Here is a 17,502-nt window from a genome sequence, read left to right as displayed (position 1 = left end):
GGCAAGTAAAGCAAATGGAATATCAGCCAGGGGCAAGTGTGGGCTAACACTGCTCAAAGGGATTTTAGCAAGGTTTGTCCTGATTCTCCATTCCCTTGCACCTGGTATTAAATTCATGCCTGTGCAAATTGGTGGGAATCAGTCAGAGCTCTGGCTAATGGGTTTCACAAGATCAGGAAGCTGCTAGAAAGCACAGGTCAGAAGATGTTACAACAGTTAGTGGGCCAGAGTGTGCTCGATAGTTTTTCTGTGTGGGGATTTTAGGTGGCGGAGAGTTTGCCCGCATACAAGGGGGGACATATACTATTAAGAAGCTAAAATAATTTCTGAAGTTTACAAAAAATACTCATTCTAAAAATTATTGGTCCCTTTTCATTGTTTCATTACTTGGAATGTTTAGTTGAGGAGGGAAATAAAAGAATGAAGGAAAAAATACAGATACCTGGAGAGATACATATGTGTTTTTCTGAGGGAAATTCTGCTATTGTAAAAGTCCTGAAAATGCACAGTTCCTAGACATATGTGGTTTAAAAAAACTGCTATGTTAATGTCCATGTCTTCTTCCTCTAGATATTATGGGTCTTTATTTCTCAACAGTTTGTAAATGGATTCCATTTCCCATATGCCTTGAGAAATCATCTTTTCTCTCTGAAGCACTCCCTCATTTGTTGTCAGCACAGGTGGAACATAAATGAGAGGGGACTGCTAACCGAGCATTGTCTGTGAAAGGTCCTCAGTTTTGGGACTCATCTTCTCCATCCCCAGTTTTCCAGAACCCAGATTTGTTAATCTTCTGGTTGTGTTCCAAACTCCATCTTTTTTCAGGTCATTGAGAAGGGAATGGGCTGAGGTTTCGGGTGGTTATACCTATGGTCAGTCCTTCTATATTATTTTGTGTGGCTTAATCCATGGCATAGGCAGCAAGAGCATATAGGATCTATATTTATATATGATTATAGGCAATGCTGCCAGGGTTACGCGTGTTGTTAAGGTTACCTAACGCTTCCCATTATAAACTTCCCAGTTTTCAGTTGTTTATCATTTTTCCAGATTAACCATTTGGTCAGAAATTTTCCATTCTGGGTCTCTGCTTCAAACTGAGTTTTTAATTTAAGCTTTTTTAAATTTCAGCCAGAACGGATGAGTCATTTCTGAGAACGAAGTTATAAGGGGAAAAAATTGCTTTTTTGCTTATGTTCAATTCTTAGAAGCTCTAACATCTTCATGCTTTGGAGCAGGGACTAGAAAATTAGCAGGGAGGGTGCTAGGGTCCCAGAATTGCCTTTTCTGTCTCCCTGAAAATCCACCACGATGTGGCTGAGTGAATATTATCTAAAAGGAGCTATTTGCACATATTCAACAGAGGCTTGTTAGAGGCTAACACCTCCACTGAGCATGTCCTAACCCCACAGAGCCTACGGAGCATGCTCCATTCCAGGGCTAAGCAGGACTTTTCCTATAGTTGTTCCTTAGCACGTGCCTGGTGAGGCACTGAGAGCAGGCAGACAGTCTCTCTCTTGCTCTAACAGATCCCCCTGCTGGAACCCAGGTAGTACGGAAGAAAAAGAGGAAGCCGCCTGACTCAGGGCTTGTCTTCATATCAAGGACTACAGCATCATAGCGCTTGAGTGAAGACACTCCTACACAGATACGAGAGCGTCTCCCATTGGCGCAGATAATCCCTCTCCCCAAGAGGCAGTAGCTATGTTGATGGGAGACGCTCTTCTGTCAACGTAGCACCGTGTACACAGGGGGTTAGGCTGGTATAACTACATCGCTCCGGGTTGTGGATTTTTCCTACCCCTGAGTGATATAGTTAAACCGATATATGTCTGTAGTGTAGACTTGGCCTCACATGCAGAAGGTGAAGAGCAGAGGGGGTTAGACGGGGACAGAGCCAGGGAATAGAGGCTGGAGGGGCCAAGAGCAGAAGGGGTGTGGGGCAAGAGCATAGGGAAATAGAAGTAGGAGGGACAGGAAGAGAAGGGGACAGATTTGTCAAGGATATGATAGGGGACAGGAGCAGAAGGGTCTGTGTCTACTAGAAGACACTTCTCTCCAGACCAGAAATAGAACCCGTTTCCTGAGTACTAACATTACTCTGCTCTCAGCAAATATCTCTGAAACCTGCTTGCCAAGTGAGTGTCTCATTCCCTTCTAATGGCTGGCCCACACAGAGGTTAGCAGACTTCTACTACTCTCAGTTACTCTGTTAGCTCAAGTGGCAGTGGTCTATGTTTTAAATCAAAAGGTTCAAACCCTGCTGATGAACCCTGTGGAGGTCAATATGGAACCACATAAAGACATTTCTGATTTTTTTTCCCTTTTTTAAAAACTGAGAAAATTACACACAAAATATATGTTAAAAGGACCTTAAGAGTGCAAAATCAAGCACTCCAAAGTTAGGAAATGCTAGAATTAAGGCTGCCCATGTATGTGCATTATAAGATAGTCTTTAATGACATGATTACGTATTGTATTCTCCACATAATCCATGCCTGTCTTATTCAGCTGGATCATGCCCTGGGGATGAATCAGGGTTGTGCAGGGAATGAGGTTTTTGTGCGCAGGATCCCTGCCTCATTTGTTGCAGAAGTTGGAAGGTGTGTAGCAAATTCAGTGTGGAAGAGAAACCTGATCTCATGGTTAAGGCAGTTAAATGTTGTCCTGGAAAACTGGATTCTCTGACTGCCTTTTGCCACAGAGTTTCTATGTGATGCTGAGTAAGTCACTTAAACTAAAATTTCACAGGTGACGACTAATTGTGTGTTCTTGATTTTCTGTGACCCTAGATTGAGACACCTGGGGCCAGATTTGCAGATGTGCTGAGCACTCACAACTCCAACTGAAGTAGCTAGGAACTGGGCTTTGAACCCAGAACTAGTGGACGCTTGACCCTTTTGGCTTTATTCACTCTTGTGGTTCATTTCCCATCTTTAGAATGGGTTTAATAATACCTTCCTACCTCACAGGGGAGATGAATTCATTTATGGTTTCGAAGCACTCTGATGGTGAGGAGATCCATAAAAATGTCCATGAGGAAATTAATACTTCTCCCTTTAGTTTAGTTTAGTTTAGTTTAGTTTAGTTTAGCAAGGTTTGGATGGAGTGCAGTAAGTAAGGCATAGAGGCAACACACTGAGGAATGAGAAAACAAATACTGAAGAACTGCTCATTCAGAGAGCACCCTCCTTCCTGTGTGCACTGAATGAGGCAAAGGTCCTGTGGAAATGTGAACATGTCATTAAAGGTTGTATCATAACAAATGTGGACCAGAGGGCTGAATTAAAGTTGCACAGGCATCCTTAATTCTGGCATTTCCTAACTTTTGAGTGCTTGACTTTGCAATCTGAATGTCCTTTTACTGTAATTTTTTGGTATGTGATTATATATAATTTATATACCTATATATTCAAACAATGTATTCCTATACCAATAGAGTCAAACAATTTTTTTCCAAACTGCATTATGTGATATCTTCTTTCTGTCTGTTCCTATGCAGTGGGTACAGCCAGGAAGTGGTGTGCTACACATCGGGTAATATTCCTCAGACCCCTTCTGCACCAAGATTGGTTCGCGCAGGCGTCACGTGGATCACATTGCAGTGGAGTAAGGCAGAAGGATGTACACCAGAAGAAGTGATTTCCTACACCCTGGAAATTCAGGAGGAAGATAATGTAAGTTCTGTTTTAGTATTATTGTAAAGTGGATAGAGTGGACCAAATTCTCTTCGCACTTGTTCTGCTGCAGCCCCGCTGAAGAGACTATGCCCTGTATAACTGAGAACATTTCCATTCTGATATTTACATAGTTACTGTACAAGATCTCACTGAATTTTTGTCAAAAGAAGGATGAATTTAATAGAATGCTCTGTTTTGTTTTGTTTTTAAAAGGCCAATATCTGAATTTAGGGGATATTTTCTGGTGTGCACCACCACCAAAACAAAAAGCTCCTCTTCATCTCTTAACCATTCTTTATCTAAATAAATTCTGCGTTTCCTGAAAAAATGGCTTTCTGTTACCATGGTGACTCACTAGAAACAGTTTATCAAATAAGGGTGTGATCCTGCATAGAGCTGAGCCCTCCTGTGAAGTGCTGGGTGCCCTCAACTCCCACTGTAGTCATGTGGAGTCAGGGGCACTCCACCTCTCAGGAGGTGCTCCACATTTTGCAGGATTGAGCTGTATGACTTGCCCAGCTGTTCATGCCTGAGTCACCCTAGTTTGAAAGGATAACTAAGGTGACAAAGTTCTGCTTCACTCCCAAACGGAGACCTGGTAGACTTAGCAAAGTCGGGTACAAGTTTGTAATGCAGAGTCGTGCGGAATCCCACTTAAAAATCCACAAGGAAGAAGTCATAGGATTTGGAGTAATTCATCCTTAAAACAATTGAGTCTGCCACGGTCTGCCTACGTGTATGTACGATATTTGCTTTCTGGGCTACATTGTCACTTACATTTCTATTAAATACATTAAACTATTACCGAAATTGTTCTCTTGCACTATTTTATAGCAAAATGGCACATTATTCAACTCAATTAGTCATTCCACCCTTTTAGAAAATAATTACCATGACAATGGCAGATTACAGAAAACAAGAGAAACTTTTGGAATCTGTGCTGACACGATGTATTGTAGCTGTGTTATATGATACAAACGGCACCTATACAAGTTGATGATGATATATAAAAACTTGGTTTGTTCTTGATTAACATTTTAGGATAGTGTGTTTCATCCAAAGTACACTGGAGAAGAGCTAACCTGTACTGTGAAAAATCTCAGAAGAAGCACACAATATAAATTTAGGGTAAGTTTGTTTTTCCTTTTCCCGTTGCAGGGCATTTTGTAAAGATCTGCCTGACAGGAACCCTTAACGCTTCAAAAAACTGAGCTATCAAACACAAAGCCTTCCTCTGATTAAAACCTAATAGGTGTGAAAAATGTCTTCTCCCTTGACGGGCCTCTTTTTTTCAATGATGATAGTGTTATAGTTAAAATATGTGTTACATCAGAACATGTTAATTGCGTAGACTGTTTGAGGAAGATGCAGTCCTTTGTACCACAGAGTGTAGTTGTGGAGTGCTCATCCTGTAGGTTTCACTGTGTGCGCATGTAGGAGGTACTGGTTTGGGAGCTCATGGGTGTGGGGGGGAGGGAAGGCAGGGGAACTGCTGCTGGAAGGCCCACTCTGGTGATGGGGGGTAGGGTGTCAGCATGTAACAATGTGACTTAGGTCTCTGACGGTCCTTGTAGTGCATTTCATTCAGTTGTTGGTAATCCCTCAGATGGCCAATTTGCTCTGGTTACAAAAACTGGGGCAGAAAAACACTGCTCTTGTAAAACAGACAGGGACACTGAAACAGACACATTCCCAGGAATCAGGGAGACAGGTTCACCCAACATGTGGAAAATGAAGCTTTGCCAGCCAGCTATTAAGTGTGAATTTTTGGTTGTCCAGCAGATTTATATTTACTGTCCTATGTTTTCTTCTTCCAATGATAGGTCTCCCTAAAATACGTTTCTATGACTCTTCTAAAATTTTATCTTATAATCTATAACAAAATTCAGAAGTCTGTCTCATTAATACAGTACTTTGAAAATGTCAAGCACAATACATATGCTGAGTATTATTTACTAATAAAAATGCCTATGGTTACTATGTCTGATTTTGTGCAAGAGGAGTGCTAAATGTCTGCTCACTAACATAAATAACAGTCGGCTGTCTGGTCTTCGAAAATCCCATCCATGCAAATTATCATTTCTCCACAAGGTGGCATCACTCCATTTACTTTTTATTGCAGGTAGACGTGAAAAGAGGCTATTACCTCAAAAGTTCATATCCACTGGGCTTCCAGTTATTTTACAGAGCAAATTTCTGAAAACAGCTCTGTTTTTGTATGAATATTGTAAATTCGCAGGAGGGTAAAATTTCTTTCATCTCAAAAACCTGCACTACAATGTCAGTGGGTCAAAGATGAAGCAAATTGTTTAGCACAAAGGGGATTGCTTTGGGCATTAAAGACAAGTTTAAATAAAATATCTTGATCCCACATAAAACAGTGCAAAATTACGTGAACTTTAGAGTCAGGAAGCTGTGGATGGGCTGCCATAATATAATACTCTGTAGTTTAGCATGGTTTATGCTGCTTGTCTAGGGTGACCGTATGTCCTGTTTTGGCCAGGACATCCCTTTTTTAGGCCCTATCCCGGCTGTCCCGACTTTTTTGGCAAAAGTGGGTATTTATCCCATTTACTCTAGCCAACTGATCAAACGGGACAAATGCCCACTTTTGCCAAAAAAGTGGGGTGCGGAGGCACGTACGGCCCGGGGGGAGCAATGCTAGCCCTGGAGGCAGGGCTCAGGTGAGTAGCACACCAACCTCAGCTTCAGCTTCGCATGGGGGGTGGGAGGGCAGGCAAGGCTCGAGCAAGCAGCAGCGCTAGCCCTGCACAGGAAGGGGGGAGCCGGGCTCAGAAACTGGGCTTTTCAAGGCTGGGCTGACAGCGCAGCTATGACAAAACCCAACAGTACATGATGGGTCTGGGACAAAGGTTGACCTTGGTCCCTCTCTCGTAAGCAGACTGAGCAGCATGCTTAGCCCTGGGCTGACCTTACATCGGTTTCTAGTAACACACACACACACCCAATGACATCTGACTGCAGGGAGTATCATTAACTAGCTATGGATGGAGACCCATCCAATTTTTTACCATCAGCAGACAGGGTCTTTGTAATCTGCAGCCTATGATGGAAGTGAGGATTGAAAGGGGAATTTTCAGGGAATGATCTGAGGCTCCCAGGTAGAAAAAGTTGCTAATTTGTATTTATAATTAGCATTTGTAGTAGTTGATTCAATATTTAATTCCTGTGCAACACATTTAGAGACGAATCTTGAAGTCAGTCTTGCAAAATTCCCACTGATGTCGCTCGGAGTTTTTCCTGAGTAAAGACTTCAGTGTTTGGCCTATAAAGCATATATTTCAGATGCATCTTTTTTGCTTCAATAAGTGCAGACTAGCATATGTTAGATGTGCCTGTAACTCTTCTCAGGTTTTTGTTGCTGTGTGTTCTGTGTTTGTACTGCACAATGGGATGCTAGCCCATAACTAGGGCCCCTGGGCACTATGGTAATTCAAACAACAATAATAAATTCTGAAGAAATTTGCTTTGAACTGCTTCTGGAAAGTCTTCCAAAAAGATCATGTATATCTACTATTATTTACCTTCGCTATGAGTAAACAATCGGTTGACATGTGGGACTTGCTTTTAAAAAGACATTAAGAATTTTCTCATCTTAATTTACTGCAACACAGTAAATTGGGGCCGCAGAAAAACTCTGGAGGTACTTACTAATGAAACAATTTTATGATCAATTACCTTGTGTTAGAATCCTACACAATTTGCTGTGATTTGATACATGCTGTCTATTTTAATAAACAGTGTTTGTATGGACTATATTAGATTAATTCATGCAAAGCTGTCAGAAAGGAGAACTGAATAGTCACATTAGTTGTGTTTTTGTTTCAGCTGATTGCTTCTAATGTGGAAGGAAAGAGTTGTCCAAGTGAAATTTTGGTCTGCACAACAAGCCCGGACAGGCCGGGACCTCCTACCAGACCTGTTATTAAAGGTCCAATAACATCTCATGGCTTCAGCGTTAAATGGGGTAAGCTAACCCATTCAGTTTGCTGTAACACAATTTTCTTATGGCATAACATAAATTAAGTGTAAACAAAACTTATATGAATGGCACATTAGGCTCAGATTTCGCATGCTGCTTCTCAGCCCAGAGATGAATGTGTTCAGAAATTTTGATAAGCATTTGATCATTCTGAGAGATGCCTGAGCATGTGGTGAAAAACTGTGACTTTTTCATAGTCAAAGAGCTCGAAAATATTATTAAAGTGAAAGCATGGTGGTTCAGCTATATTCTCTCCACCAACTCTCTCTCTCTCACACACACACACACAGTCCTTTGAGACAATTCACTGATTCCAATGTACTGTATGTCAAATTCAGGATTCTTTCCTTGCTTTCAAGACCTTATATCATGTATATCCTGCCCACATCTGCTCTACCAGTGACGCCAGTCTTGATACCACTCATAAACATGTTTATCTTCTTCCATGCTCCCTTAGTGCTTAGAGTGGACACCTCAAACCTGCCTACTAAGCTACTTCCTTCAGATCCCTCCTAAAAACTTACTTCTGTTGTCTTACCTATATGCAGCGATATGGACAAGAAAGGTTAAACCAATAACGTAATGCAACAGCCAAAGCACATCCATGCCTCAGCAGTCTTATTACTGTAACCATTGTTCTCCCTCTCAACTTCCCCCACACCTCAGTTTGTCTGCTTATGATCCTTTCTGGACATGTCATGTTGCACGCAGAATGTAAGCTCTTTGAGACAAGAACCATGTCTTCAGTGAGGTGACTATGTGACATATTTATGAGCAGCCAATGATGATGATGAAGGATCCTAGGCATCAGTTTTGAAAACCAGACTCTCTGGAGTCACAGTTTTGAGTAAACAGTGAAAATACATTCCTATAACTGGTTAAAGCTCCTGATTCTTCTACTAAAGTAGCAAGAGCAGAATATATGAGTCAAAGTATGCTGTATGGTTAACAAATCCACAGTGTATTCTAAGATTCCAACTTGTCTGGAAATGATCTGTAGATTCAGAGAGTGGATCTTAAAATCATCATCTTTAGAATTACGAATACCACATGTGGCAGCGTATAATTATTTTTATCTTCCGCTTTAGTCCTATTGATTCAATCAGACAGCAGCTATTTGCAGTAAATATCCTTCATCAGCTCTGTCTTTAGTTATTTGTGCCCTAATTAATCTGTTACAGTACGGATAGACCACTAGAATAAAACCTGCAAGGTGCTGACCAGAGAGACCTCTGCACCAAACAGTATTAGATCTTTATGCTGTAGTCAGTGCATCTGACAAGTGCTTTCCTTACTAGATATATGCGTGATTTTGAAGGATCAAAATCTGTTGCTGTATTCTTTATTTTCTTGTAAATTCCATTTTTCAAATTTAATTTATTAACAAAAATGTTGCTTTTTTTTCAGATCCTCCACAAGATAATGGCGGTTCAGAAATCCTAAAATACCTATTAGAGATTTCCGAAGGAAATTCTGAAGGTAAATTTGACAAGAATCTATCTACTTCAATACATTGTGGTTATACGTATTCTGTTATTTAAAAACCTGGCTTTTTTGGCTATTAATATTTTTAAAGTACTATTGTAATAACAATAATACAAAAAATAATTGTATCAAATATCGTAGATGGTATTTTTAGATAAACAGTTTAGTCTGGCATCTTTCCTGTACCCTTTATTAATTTTACCAAACATGAGTTACAAAATCTAGTATTAAATTAAAACGTAAATTGAAGAAAAATGTTTCTCTGGCCTAGGCTATGTATACACTACAGATTTCTGCTGGCATAGCTATTTCAGTCAGGGATGCAAAGAAGTGTGATCTCTGACTGACACAGGTGTGCCAGCCAGCATCCCTAGTATATACACAGTAATACTGGCAAAGAGCTGTGCTTTTAACAGTTAAGCTTGTTTCACTCATGGGGCATGGTTTCATTATACCAGTACAAAGCACAGCTTTCCCATTATAGCTACTTTCATACTAGGAGCACTTTGCTGGTATAGCATACCGATATTCCTATACTAGTAAAGTGCTCCAAGTGTAGACACAGCCTGAGTTAAAATCTTATTAAACTTTTTAATGTTTGCTATCATTAATTAAAGTTCTTATGTGGATTACAGGGCTAGATTTTCTAAGTTAAACCTGTTCCATTTGTGCCTGGTTAAAATATATAGATATGTAGAATATTATTACTACTAGTATAATATTATTACTATTACATTGTATTTCTGTGCACCTTTTTCCTAAGACTTCAAACATTAATAAATTAAGCACCCACTGCTTAATGTGGGCGGGATGTGGGGTGTAGGCAGGCGCAAGGACTTGCAGACCTGGAAAAAAAAGGTAAAAATTAAGTTGGGTTGCTAAAGAGTGCACTTTAGCAACTTGTCTTAGCAAAGCTGCTGCTCCCATATTATTATAGACACCCTCCTGCTCCCCCCCCCCCCCCCCCCACATTTTTTTCATACCACTTTAAGCACTGCAAACATCCATTTGAAGTAGGTGGTATTATACCAATTTTATTGATGGGAAAACTAGACAGCAGAGGTAAAGGGACTTACCAAAGGCTATACCACAATTCAGTGACTGGAGTACTTTGACTGTGGCTCCATTTCAATGGAAAATAAAGTGATCTTTATGTAGCACCAGATTGTGGCTGCCTGTTATATAGGTTCTGAGAGGAAGATATGAAGGAAGAAGCAAGTAGCCCTTGCCCCTGTTTGCACGCTGTGTAAGAGCAAGCCACAGTTGCTGGTCTGCAGCCTTAAAATTCCACCTGTCCTGGCCTGCAGGTTGGATTACGCTGAATAACACTGAGTACTCAGGTTGTGTGTGTTTGTTTTGCTGGTGACTGTGTTTTTAAGTGTCCCTGTCCCTTTCTGTAGGACAGTGGAAGTTAAGGATCCAGGACTATATGTACAGTTTGATTTTTAAAAGGTTTCTTTAAACAATAATAATATAGTCATTAAAAGTGTATGACCATTTTGTTTTCACAAAAAAGTATTCAAGTATTTTTATAAAACCATGTTAAAGCTTTTCTTTCTCAAATATAACTCCCGAGAGAGAGACAGAGAGAAAGGTGTGTGTGTGTGTGTGTTTTCAAAAGTAGACTTGAATGAATCCATGTACTTTTACAGCAAATCAATGGACAGTGGCATATAGTGGATCTGCTGCAGAACATACCTGTACTCACTTGAAACCAGGCACTTTGTATAAACTCCGGGCATGCTGTATCGGCACTGGTGGACACAGCCAGGTAAGAAAAGTTTATCACTGAGCACTATAATTTTTGCATTTTCCAGAGTTTCACGTATGCTCTACATTTCAGTGTTGCAAAATAACACTGGTGGTGTTAGGTGATGTAGTTGGCCAAAATTTTAATATTATTGGATACAGTAAAACATCACTGATTTCCATTAATGTTCCCTATGCAAGTTACTGAATTTTGAAATGTGCTGCTCTCTCTGTGCATGCAAAATTTGGGCCTTGTAGTTTAGCAAAATACAAATTAATGAGGTTCTACTTTATATGGAAAAAACCCTAAGTATTCATATATCATTAAGGCGAACAGGGACCTTTATGGTCATCTACTCTGGCCTCCTGCATAACACATGCCATAGAATATCACCCAGTAATTTGTGTGTACAGCTATTATATTTTTATACTTTCTGTGTGGTTGTTCATAGTTTGCCATTGTATTCAGACATCTCCCTATTTAAGTTTATTATTTATTAAAAATATGTAGTAAAAGTAATTAACTCAGTCTTCTCAGCCTTCTGGTACATCAGACTCACATTTTAACCTCCAGAAGAGCAAAACATTATGGATTTCTCAGTTTGACTGGCTGCTATGTAGATCTTGCATGTGTTTTTGTAACTGACTGTATCCACGTGGACTCAGATGCTCTGGAATGTAGTGTGCCCTTGCACTGTGTTCATTTCTCTACATAACAGCACTAATGAAGATCCTGATCCTGCAGACTTTACTTATTGAAAATTCCCTTTGACTTCACTCTGTCTACTCACTTGCATTAAGTTAAGCATCTGGTTAAGTCTTTGAAAGATCAGTAGAGGGCTGCACAAACTGGTGGATGCAAGTGCCTCTTCCCCTCAAGGATGCATATGAAGGATCCAAACCTTATTACCTCCTTTTTGTGCTATAGGCCCCCACTGAAACTTTAGCTCCTAAGTCACTTTTGAAAATGATGCCCTTAGTATCGAGGACACCATCTGAGTGCATATATATCTAAGAAGTGCTTTTTCAGGGATCAGTCATGGGAAGCATAGGAAAGAAGGAAAATGGCATTTTTGAGCTGAATGTCATCAAAAAGAAATCCTCCCAGCTGTTACTGATGTACTGCTCTGAAAAAATCATATTTTAAGTTTAAGGCCAGAAGGGACCATTAGATCATCTAATCTGACCTGTATATCACAGGCCATTAAATTTCACACCATTACCCTGAGTGGTGCTTTACTAAAGCATAAATTGTGTTAGGCTAAAGCATATCTTTCAGAAAGACATCCAGTCTTGATTTGAAGACATCTTCAAATGCACCTCTTCTCTTGGTAGTTTGTTGAAATGGTTAATCACCTCTCACTGTAAAAAAATAAAATAAAATAAAGCTGCCTGATTTCTCATTTGAATTTGTCTAGCTTCAGCTTCCAACTATTGGTTCTTGTTATGCCTTTCTCTGCTCTGTTAAGCAGTCTTTTAGTACCCTGTATTCTTGAGAGCCTTGTGAAAATTAATACAATAAAAAAGTAAAAAATCCTTTACTAAAATATTCAGTAATACTAGTGAAAATATTACATAAATGATGCTAATAAAATTATGCGTCAATAATGTTCGTATTCATGAAATATATACTAATCACTTGATAGTCTCTGATCCTACATTTTTCTTACCATAAGTTTCTTGTTTGCCAAAATAGTATTTTTTAGATAGCTCTTTAAAGGGGCTAGATTGTAAAGACCAGGACTCACATCATCGTCCCCTGTTTAGAATCATGCCTCTCTTCGTAGATGTGTTTTCAGCAGAATTAATAATCTTAGGTCATATTCTTTTCCAGTGTTCTGAAAGTTTACCCGTCCGTACACTAAGTGTTGCACCAGGTCACTGTCGGCCACCAAGGGTGTCGGGGAAACCAAAACACAAAGAAATTCAGCTACTGTGGGGTGAGTGATCAGTACTTGCAGCCATTTTAGTTATCAAGCAGAAACCTGGATTGAAACTATTTATTAGGCCAAAACTCAAGCCACCATTTAAAAGAATGAATTTAATCTCAAGATCTAAAACTAAGCAGTTGCTATAAATTTAAAATGCATATAAGATTTTGCATTCTAATATTTATTACTTGTTTGTGTCACGTTGCAGTAGATGAAACAACATGATCCGAAGTCCAGTTGAATCAGTGAGAGACTTTTCATTGACTTCAATGGGCTTTTGTATCAGGCTCTTGGAAATTAGTTGTCTTTATTTTTTCCTTTGGGTCTGATACTGCAATCTATTCCCACTGAAGTCAATTGGAAGTTACGCCTATGTAGTACTATAAGATCAGGGCCTGTAACAAAGTTTCTTACCATTGGCCTTTCATTGCAAAAATGTCACCTCACTTGAGATTCGTTTTATTTCCCAGCGCTCCTGGCCACAATTTTCTACTGTTTCATTTAGAATTTCACACAATAATTTATACTGAGCCAGAGCACATAGAAAACTTTTTTAAAAAGCTTTTTATTAAGGCAAAGGTACAATAAAACGAATGCACTAAGTTGACTTGAACAGGATAGTTCTTATAAAAAGTAGCTCCTTGCCTGTTCAGTGAGAATGAAATAGTATAATTGTGGCATTTTAGAAGGTCATTGCTTGGTGAAATCTCTCCCTTAAGTTGTTTGTTAGAAGTGTCTAAGTCTCTGCCACACTCAGAATAGTCCTTCTCAACACCATTTCCATTTGACAAATGTGTCTCAGGTCCACCAGGAGGTCTAAGTTGCACTCATGTTCAAGGTTTCACGTTGGTTTGTAGCAGACACCACTTTGCAGAGCTCAGCACTGGGTAGTTTCAGCAGCATACTTTCTGCACATTAACAATAATATTATATTTCCTCAAGAGCCATTCAAAGGATATGAATAGCCAAAACAGGCCCATGATCTCAGTGAGCTGTTAAACAGACAAGGCTTATGGACTGTCCGTGTCATCCTTGCACACCCCAAATCCCCATTCATTTTGCCAAGGGCTTTTGAATTGCTCAGAGAATACAGGACTGAGCCTTCCTCCCTATCTGTAAAATGGGCATAATGATATTGACTTTCCTTTGTAAAGCATTTTGAGAGCTCTGGATGAAAAGCATTATGTAAGAGCTAGGTATTATAATTATTTAAAAGCTAATGAGTTCATTCTATTATTGGTCTGCACAAAACTGTGTGTATTGACAGCAAAATTAGCCCTACCGTGCTTTTATGACATATTTCCTCCTCTGATAATTTCATTATTTTAAGGTTATGTTAAAAAATCACCATAGGCTTATGTTTTCATTTAGCAATATTATTGTGATTATTCCTTGTATCGAAGGAAGGTACACTGTTTATTTGAATGGGTTTTGCTATTAAAGGAAGAGCAGATATCAGCCCCCATTGTACAGTAATATACTATGGTGGTTGTGCTTGCTACCAGGAGTGGAATCCATTGGATGATTTAGCTGAGGTTAGTCCTGCTTTGAGCAGGGGGTTGGACTAGATGACCTCCTGAGGTCCCTTCCAACTCTAATCTTCTGTGATATAAATGGGCCTACTTGTGGTATTAGAACACCAGAGTAGCACTGCTTTTACAGCATGGGACCCATTGCTGCTGCTAGCTGCGGGTCTGATCCTGCAAATACTTACGGACATGAATAACTTGACTCACATGAGTGATCCCATTTACATACGTTTGGGTGTGGGACACTTATCAAAGAGGCAGAATCATTAGAGATGATACATATTTGTGGTACAAAATGAATCAATGTAAGATAATCACCATGTACGTCTATGGTTATATCAATAATAAATAAATTATACTGATTCTTTCTAGATGTCCCTGTGTCAGAAAGTGGTTGTCAAGTCTCAGAATACAGTGTGGAAATGACAGAACCAGAAGAGGTTATTTCTGAGGTGTATCGTGGCCCTGATCTAGAGTGCACGGTCAGCAACCTTCTTCCTGGAACAACATATCGGTTCAGAGTGAGGGCTTTGAATGATGGAGGGGTAAGGTTTAATGTTCTGCACAGCATCAACGGCAGCATCCGAAAACGGATGCCAGAAGAGTGGGTTTTTTTCAAAATGTTTCTCAACATGTATCTGAGAGGACAGTAATACCGGCAGTGCATACAGTTGTTCATCTAAAGCTGAGGAGGAGAAAGATGAAGGGGAATGTGGAAAAGGAAAAAAATAAAGAGAAAAAGAGGTACCTGGGAAAGGAGAAAAGTGGAGAATAAAATGAAAGAGTTTGAGAAACTCAGGGAGAAGACAGTGTGTTGAGACTTAGAGGACCCCATCCAGACTGGCCTTTTAAATCAAATTTGAGAATGGCATTTCTTTTTAAACATGGTTTCAGCTAAACTGGTCTAACGTTCAAAGTGTTTTAGAACCATACTGAAGGAGATATATTGGCCCACACATCTTTAACAACAACAAAATCTTTGCCTTTATAGAGGCAAATTATACTTTAGTCATTTCAAGTAGGTCTTTGGACATTTTAGGAAAAACATTTTTGTTCACGAATAGTTTTTAATGTATTTTAATTTAACATAGGGTACATACATTTTTTTCAAACTCCTCATAAGACCTACTTACCTAATCCTATTAGGAATTAAAAGGCTGATCCCATGTCCATTGAAATCAACCAAAGAATACCAGTAAAGCTCAGTGGGTGTTGGATTGGGCCCTGTCTTCCTTTGTGTGAGCATCATTCCCAGCGTTTTGAAAATGTATGCTCAGTGGGACCAGTCTGATCCATTGCTTAGTCTGCTATCAGACTGCTCCCAGGAAATTTATTAGATTTCTAAAGATTTGTATGCTTCAACAGCAGGATCCCTGCTGACAATTACTCAGCTCTTAATAATGTAAAGCTTTTAAATAATGCAGATCATGGGGGGAAAACTACATCAAAATTAGTTTAGGTATTAGAAAAATAAACAGTACCTGCAAATTGATAAGATATCCATTTCTTTCTTACGTATTAAAAATTAATTGTTTTAATTGTAATTAAAAATTAATATGTATCAAAGTCTGATTTGCTAACCGTTCTGACTGACGTATAAAAGCTAAGAAAAAAGCCATTTCCTATAAAGTGGCTTTGGATTGCCGGTGTTTTAGGCAAACCATGTATTCTCATTAAGCAAGGCTGCTAAGATTTCTAACATACCCGTGAGGTGAAATGAAGCATGCCGAGCTAATGCTGTACTTTGGTAAGGGGTACATTAGAGGCTTCATCGGTCTTCAAGCAAGTTTGTTACATTAAGAATATTTCTGTGTACAGCTTACGAAAACCCTTTAAAGTGTATGAGTGTGTAATATATTTTTCCCCATCCTTCCTTAGTACGGGCCATATTCTGAAGACACAGAAATCACCACAGCAGCAGGACCACCCGGCCAGTGCCAAGCACCTTTCCTTTCCTTTGTGTCTGACACAAGTGTACTTGTAAGCTGGGAGGTAAGACACTCTTTGTGCTTTTTGATTTCTATCTTGCTTATCCAAACTATTGTGATCATCAGTACTTGAAAGCTAATTCAAGAGCAGGTCACAATCTCAGCCCACTCAAAAAAAACCTCTTATGTACAGAAAATAATCTTTCCTGCTTTTCTTTTTAGAGTTGATCTTAAGTCACCCGGGTTTATTAGTGGCCTGTGAATGGAAACAAGGCGATTTCCCACCACTTCATCTCATTATAGGTCATAGGTCTATAAAGAATGATCTCTCCAGGATTTTAGCATGTTGAATCCAATACGTTGGCTGGCTTCTGAGCTGGAATTATGAAGCCAACTATTCAGCTACATTTTTATGTGAGGCTAGAGTCTTTGATATCAAACAAACTCTGTGCAAATCTCATTGTTTTAGTTTATCATGGAAGCTGCTGCAAACATTTACTTTAGTTTATGGGTTGCCCTGCCCCCCCCCCCTTTTTTTTTTTTTTTTTTTTTTTTTTTTTTTTTTTTGGGAGATTTTCTGTGTCAAAGAGATTTTCTCAAAACACTCAGGTGTCACCTGGTTTCATAGCAAAATCATGTTAAACGATTAGGACAAGAATCTTGTGAATAAGATACTGATCTGGGACTCAGGAGGTCTGAGTTCAGTTCCCAACTCTGCCACAGACTTTCTCTGTGAGTTACATGCTTTATTTCATACTTCCCTCCAGGATCTGGGGATTCTTTTGGGCATATATAGATTTTAATGTGTAGTCAGGTTGTCCTGAAGGTCCCCAGGTTGACACTATGAGAGAAGAGAGCCTGCTGCTCACTTGGAGGCATGAAAGGCAAAACTTCTTTTATAATATTGTAATACTGAAGTGTGTGCCATATCAAGGGTCACACTGCTTAAACTTCACCTTCATCCTTAGCTGTGTTAGCTTCTCTGACTCTACTGTGCTGTACCTTTCCCATCAGGCTGATGGCTGGCTTTCACTGGGCACCTAGTGCAGTAAGCCTCTTTCCACACCAGAGACGGTAGTTTCTGGTTGGTATGACTTTCTGAGAAATATAATTGTTCATTTCTTAATGACTTGAGTACTTCATTTAGCCATGACTCTCACACAGTTGTGATGAGGCCACTAATCCTGGATTAGAAGC

At 39.5% G+C, this 17,502-nt stretch overlaps 1 protein-coding gene across 4 annotated transcripts in view; it reads left to right on the top strand.

Moving 5' to 3' along the window:
- FNDC3B (fibronectin type III domain containing 3B) overlaps nt 1-17,502 on the top strand; it is a 322,142-nt gene that overhangs the window by 240,826 nt on the left and 63,814 nt on the right. For all 4 annotated transcript variants that reach the window (XM_067536459.1, XM_067536462.1, XM_067536460.1 and 1 more), the window contains exons 13-20: nt 3,503-3,677; nt 4,722-4,808; nt 7,530-7,668; nt 9,091-9,162; nt 10,821-10,939; nt 12,752-12,857; nt 14,750-14,922; nt 16,256-16,369. In XM_067536459.1, coding sequence (XP_067392560.1) covers nt 3,503-3,677; nt 4,722-4,808; nt 7,530-7,668; nt 9,091-9,162; nt 10,821-10,939; nt 12,752-12,857; nt 14,750-14,922; nt 16,256-16,369 — 985 coding nt within the window. The remainder of the gene's footprint in view (nt 1-3,502; nt 3,678-4,721; nt 4,809-7,529; nt 7,669-9,090; nt 9,163-10,820; nt 10,940-12,751; nt 12,858-14,749; nt 14,923-16,255; nt 16,370-17,502) is intronic.

The sequence above is a fragment of the Emydura macquarii genome, unplaced genomic scaffold (assembly GCF_026122565.2).
Source record: "Emydura macquarii macquarii isolate MOO-44397 ecotype Brisbane River unplaced genomic scaffold, CSIRO-AGI_Emac_v2 contig_3603, whole genome shotgun sequence".
In the NCBI taxonomy this organism is placed as follows: Eukaryota; Metazoa; Chordata; order Testudines; family Chelidae; genus Emydura; species Emydura macquarii.
The sequence above is the reverse complement of the archived record's forward strand: the minus strand, read 5'-3'. Positions and strand labels throughout refer to the sequence as shown.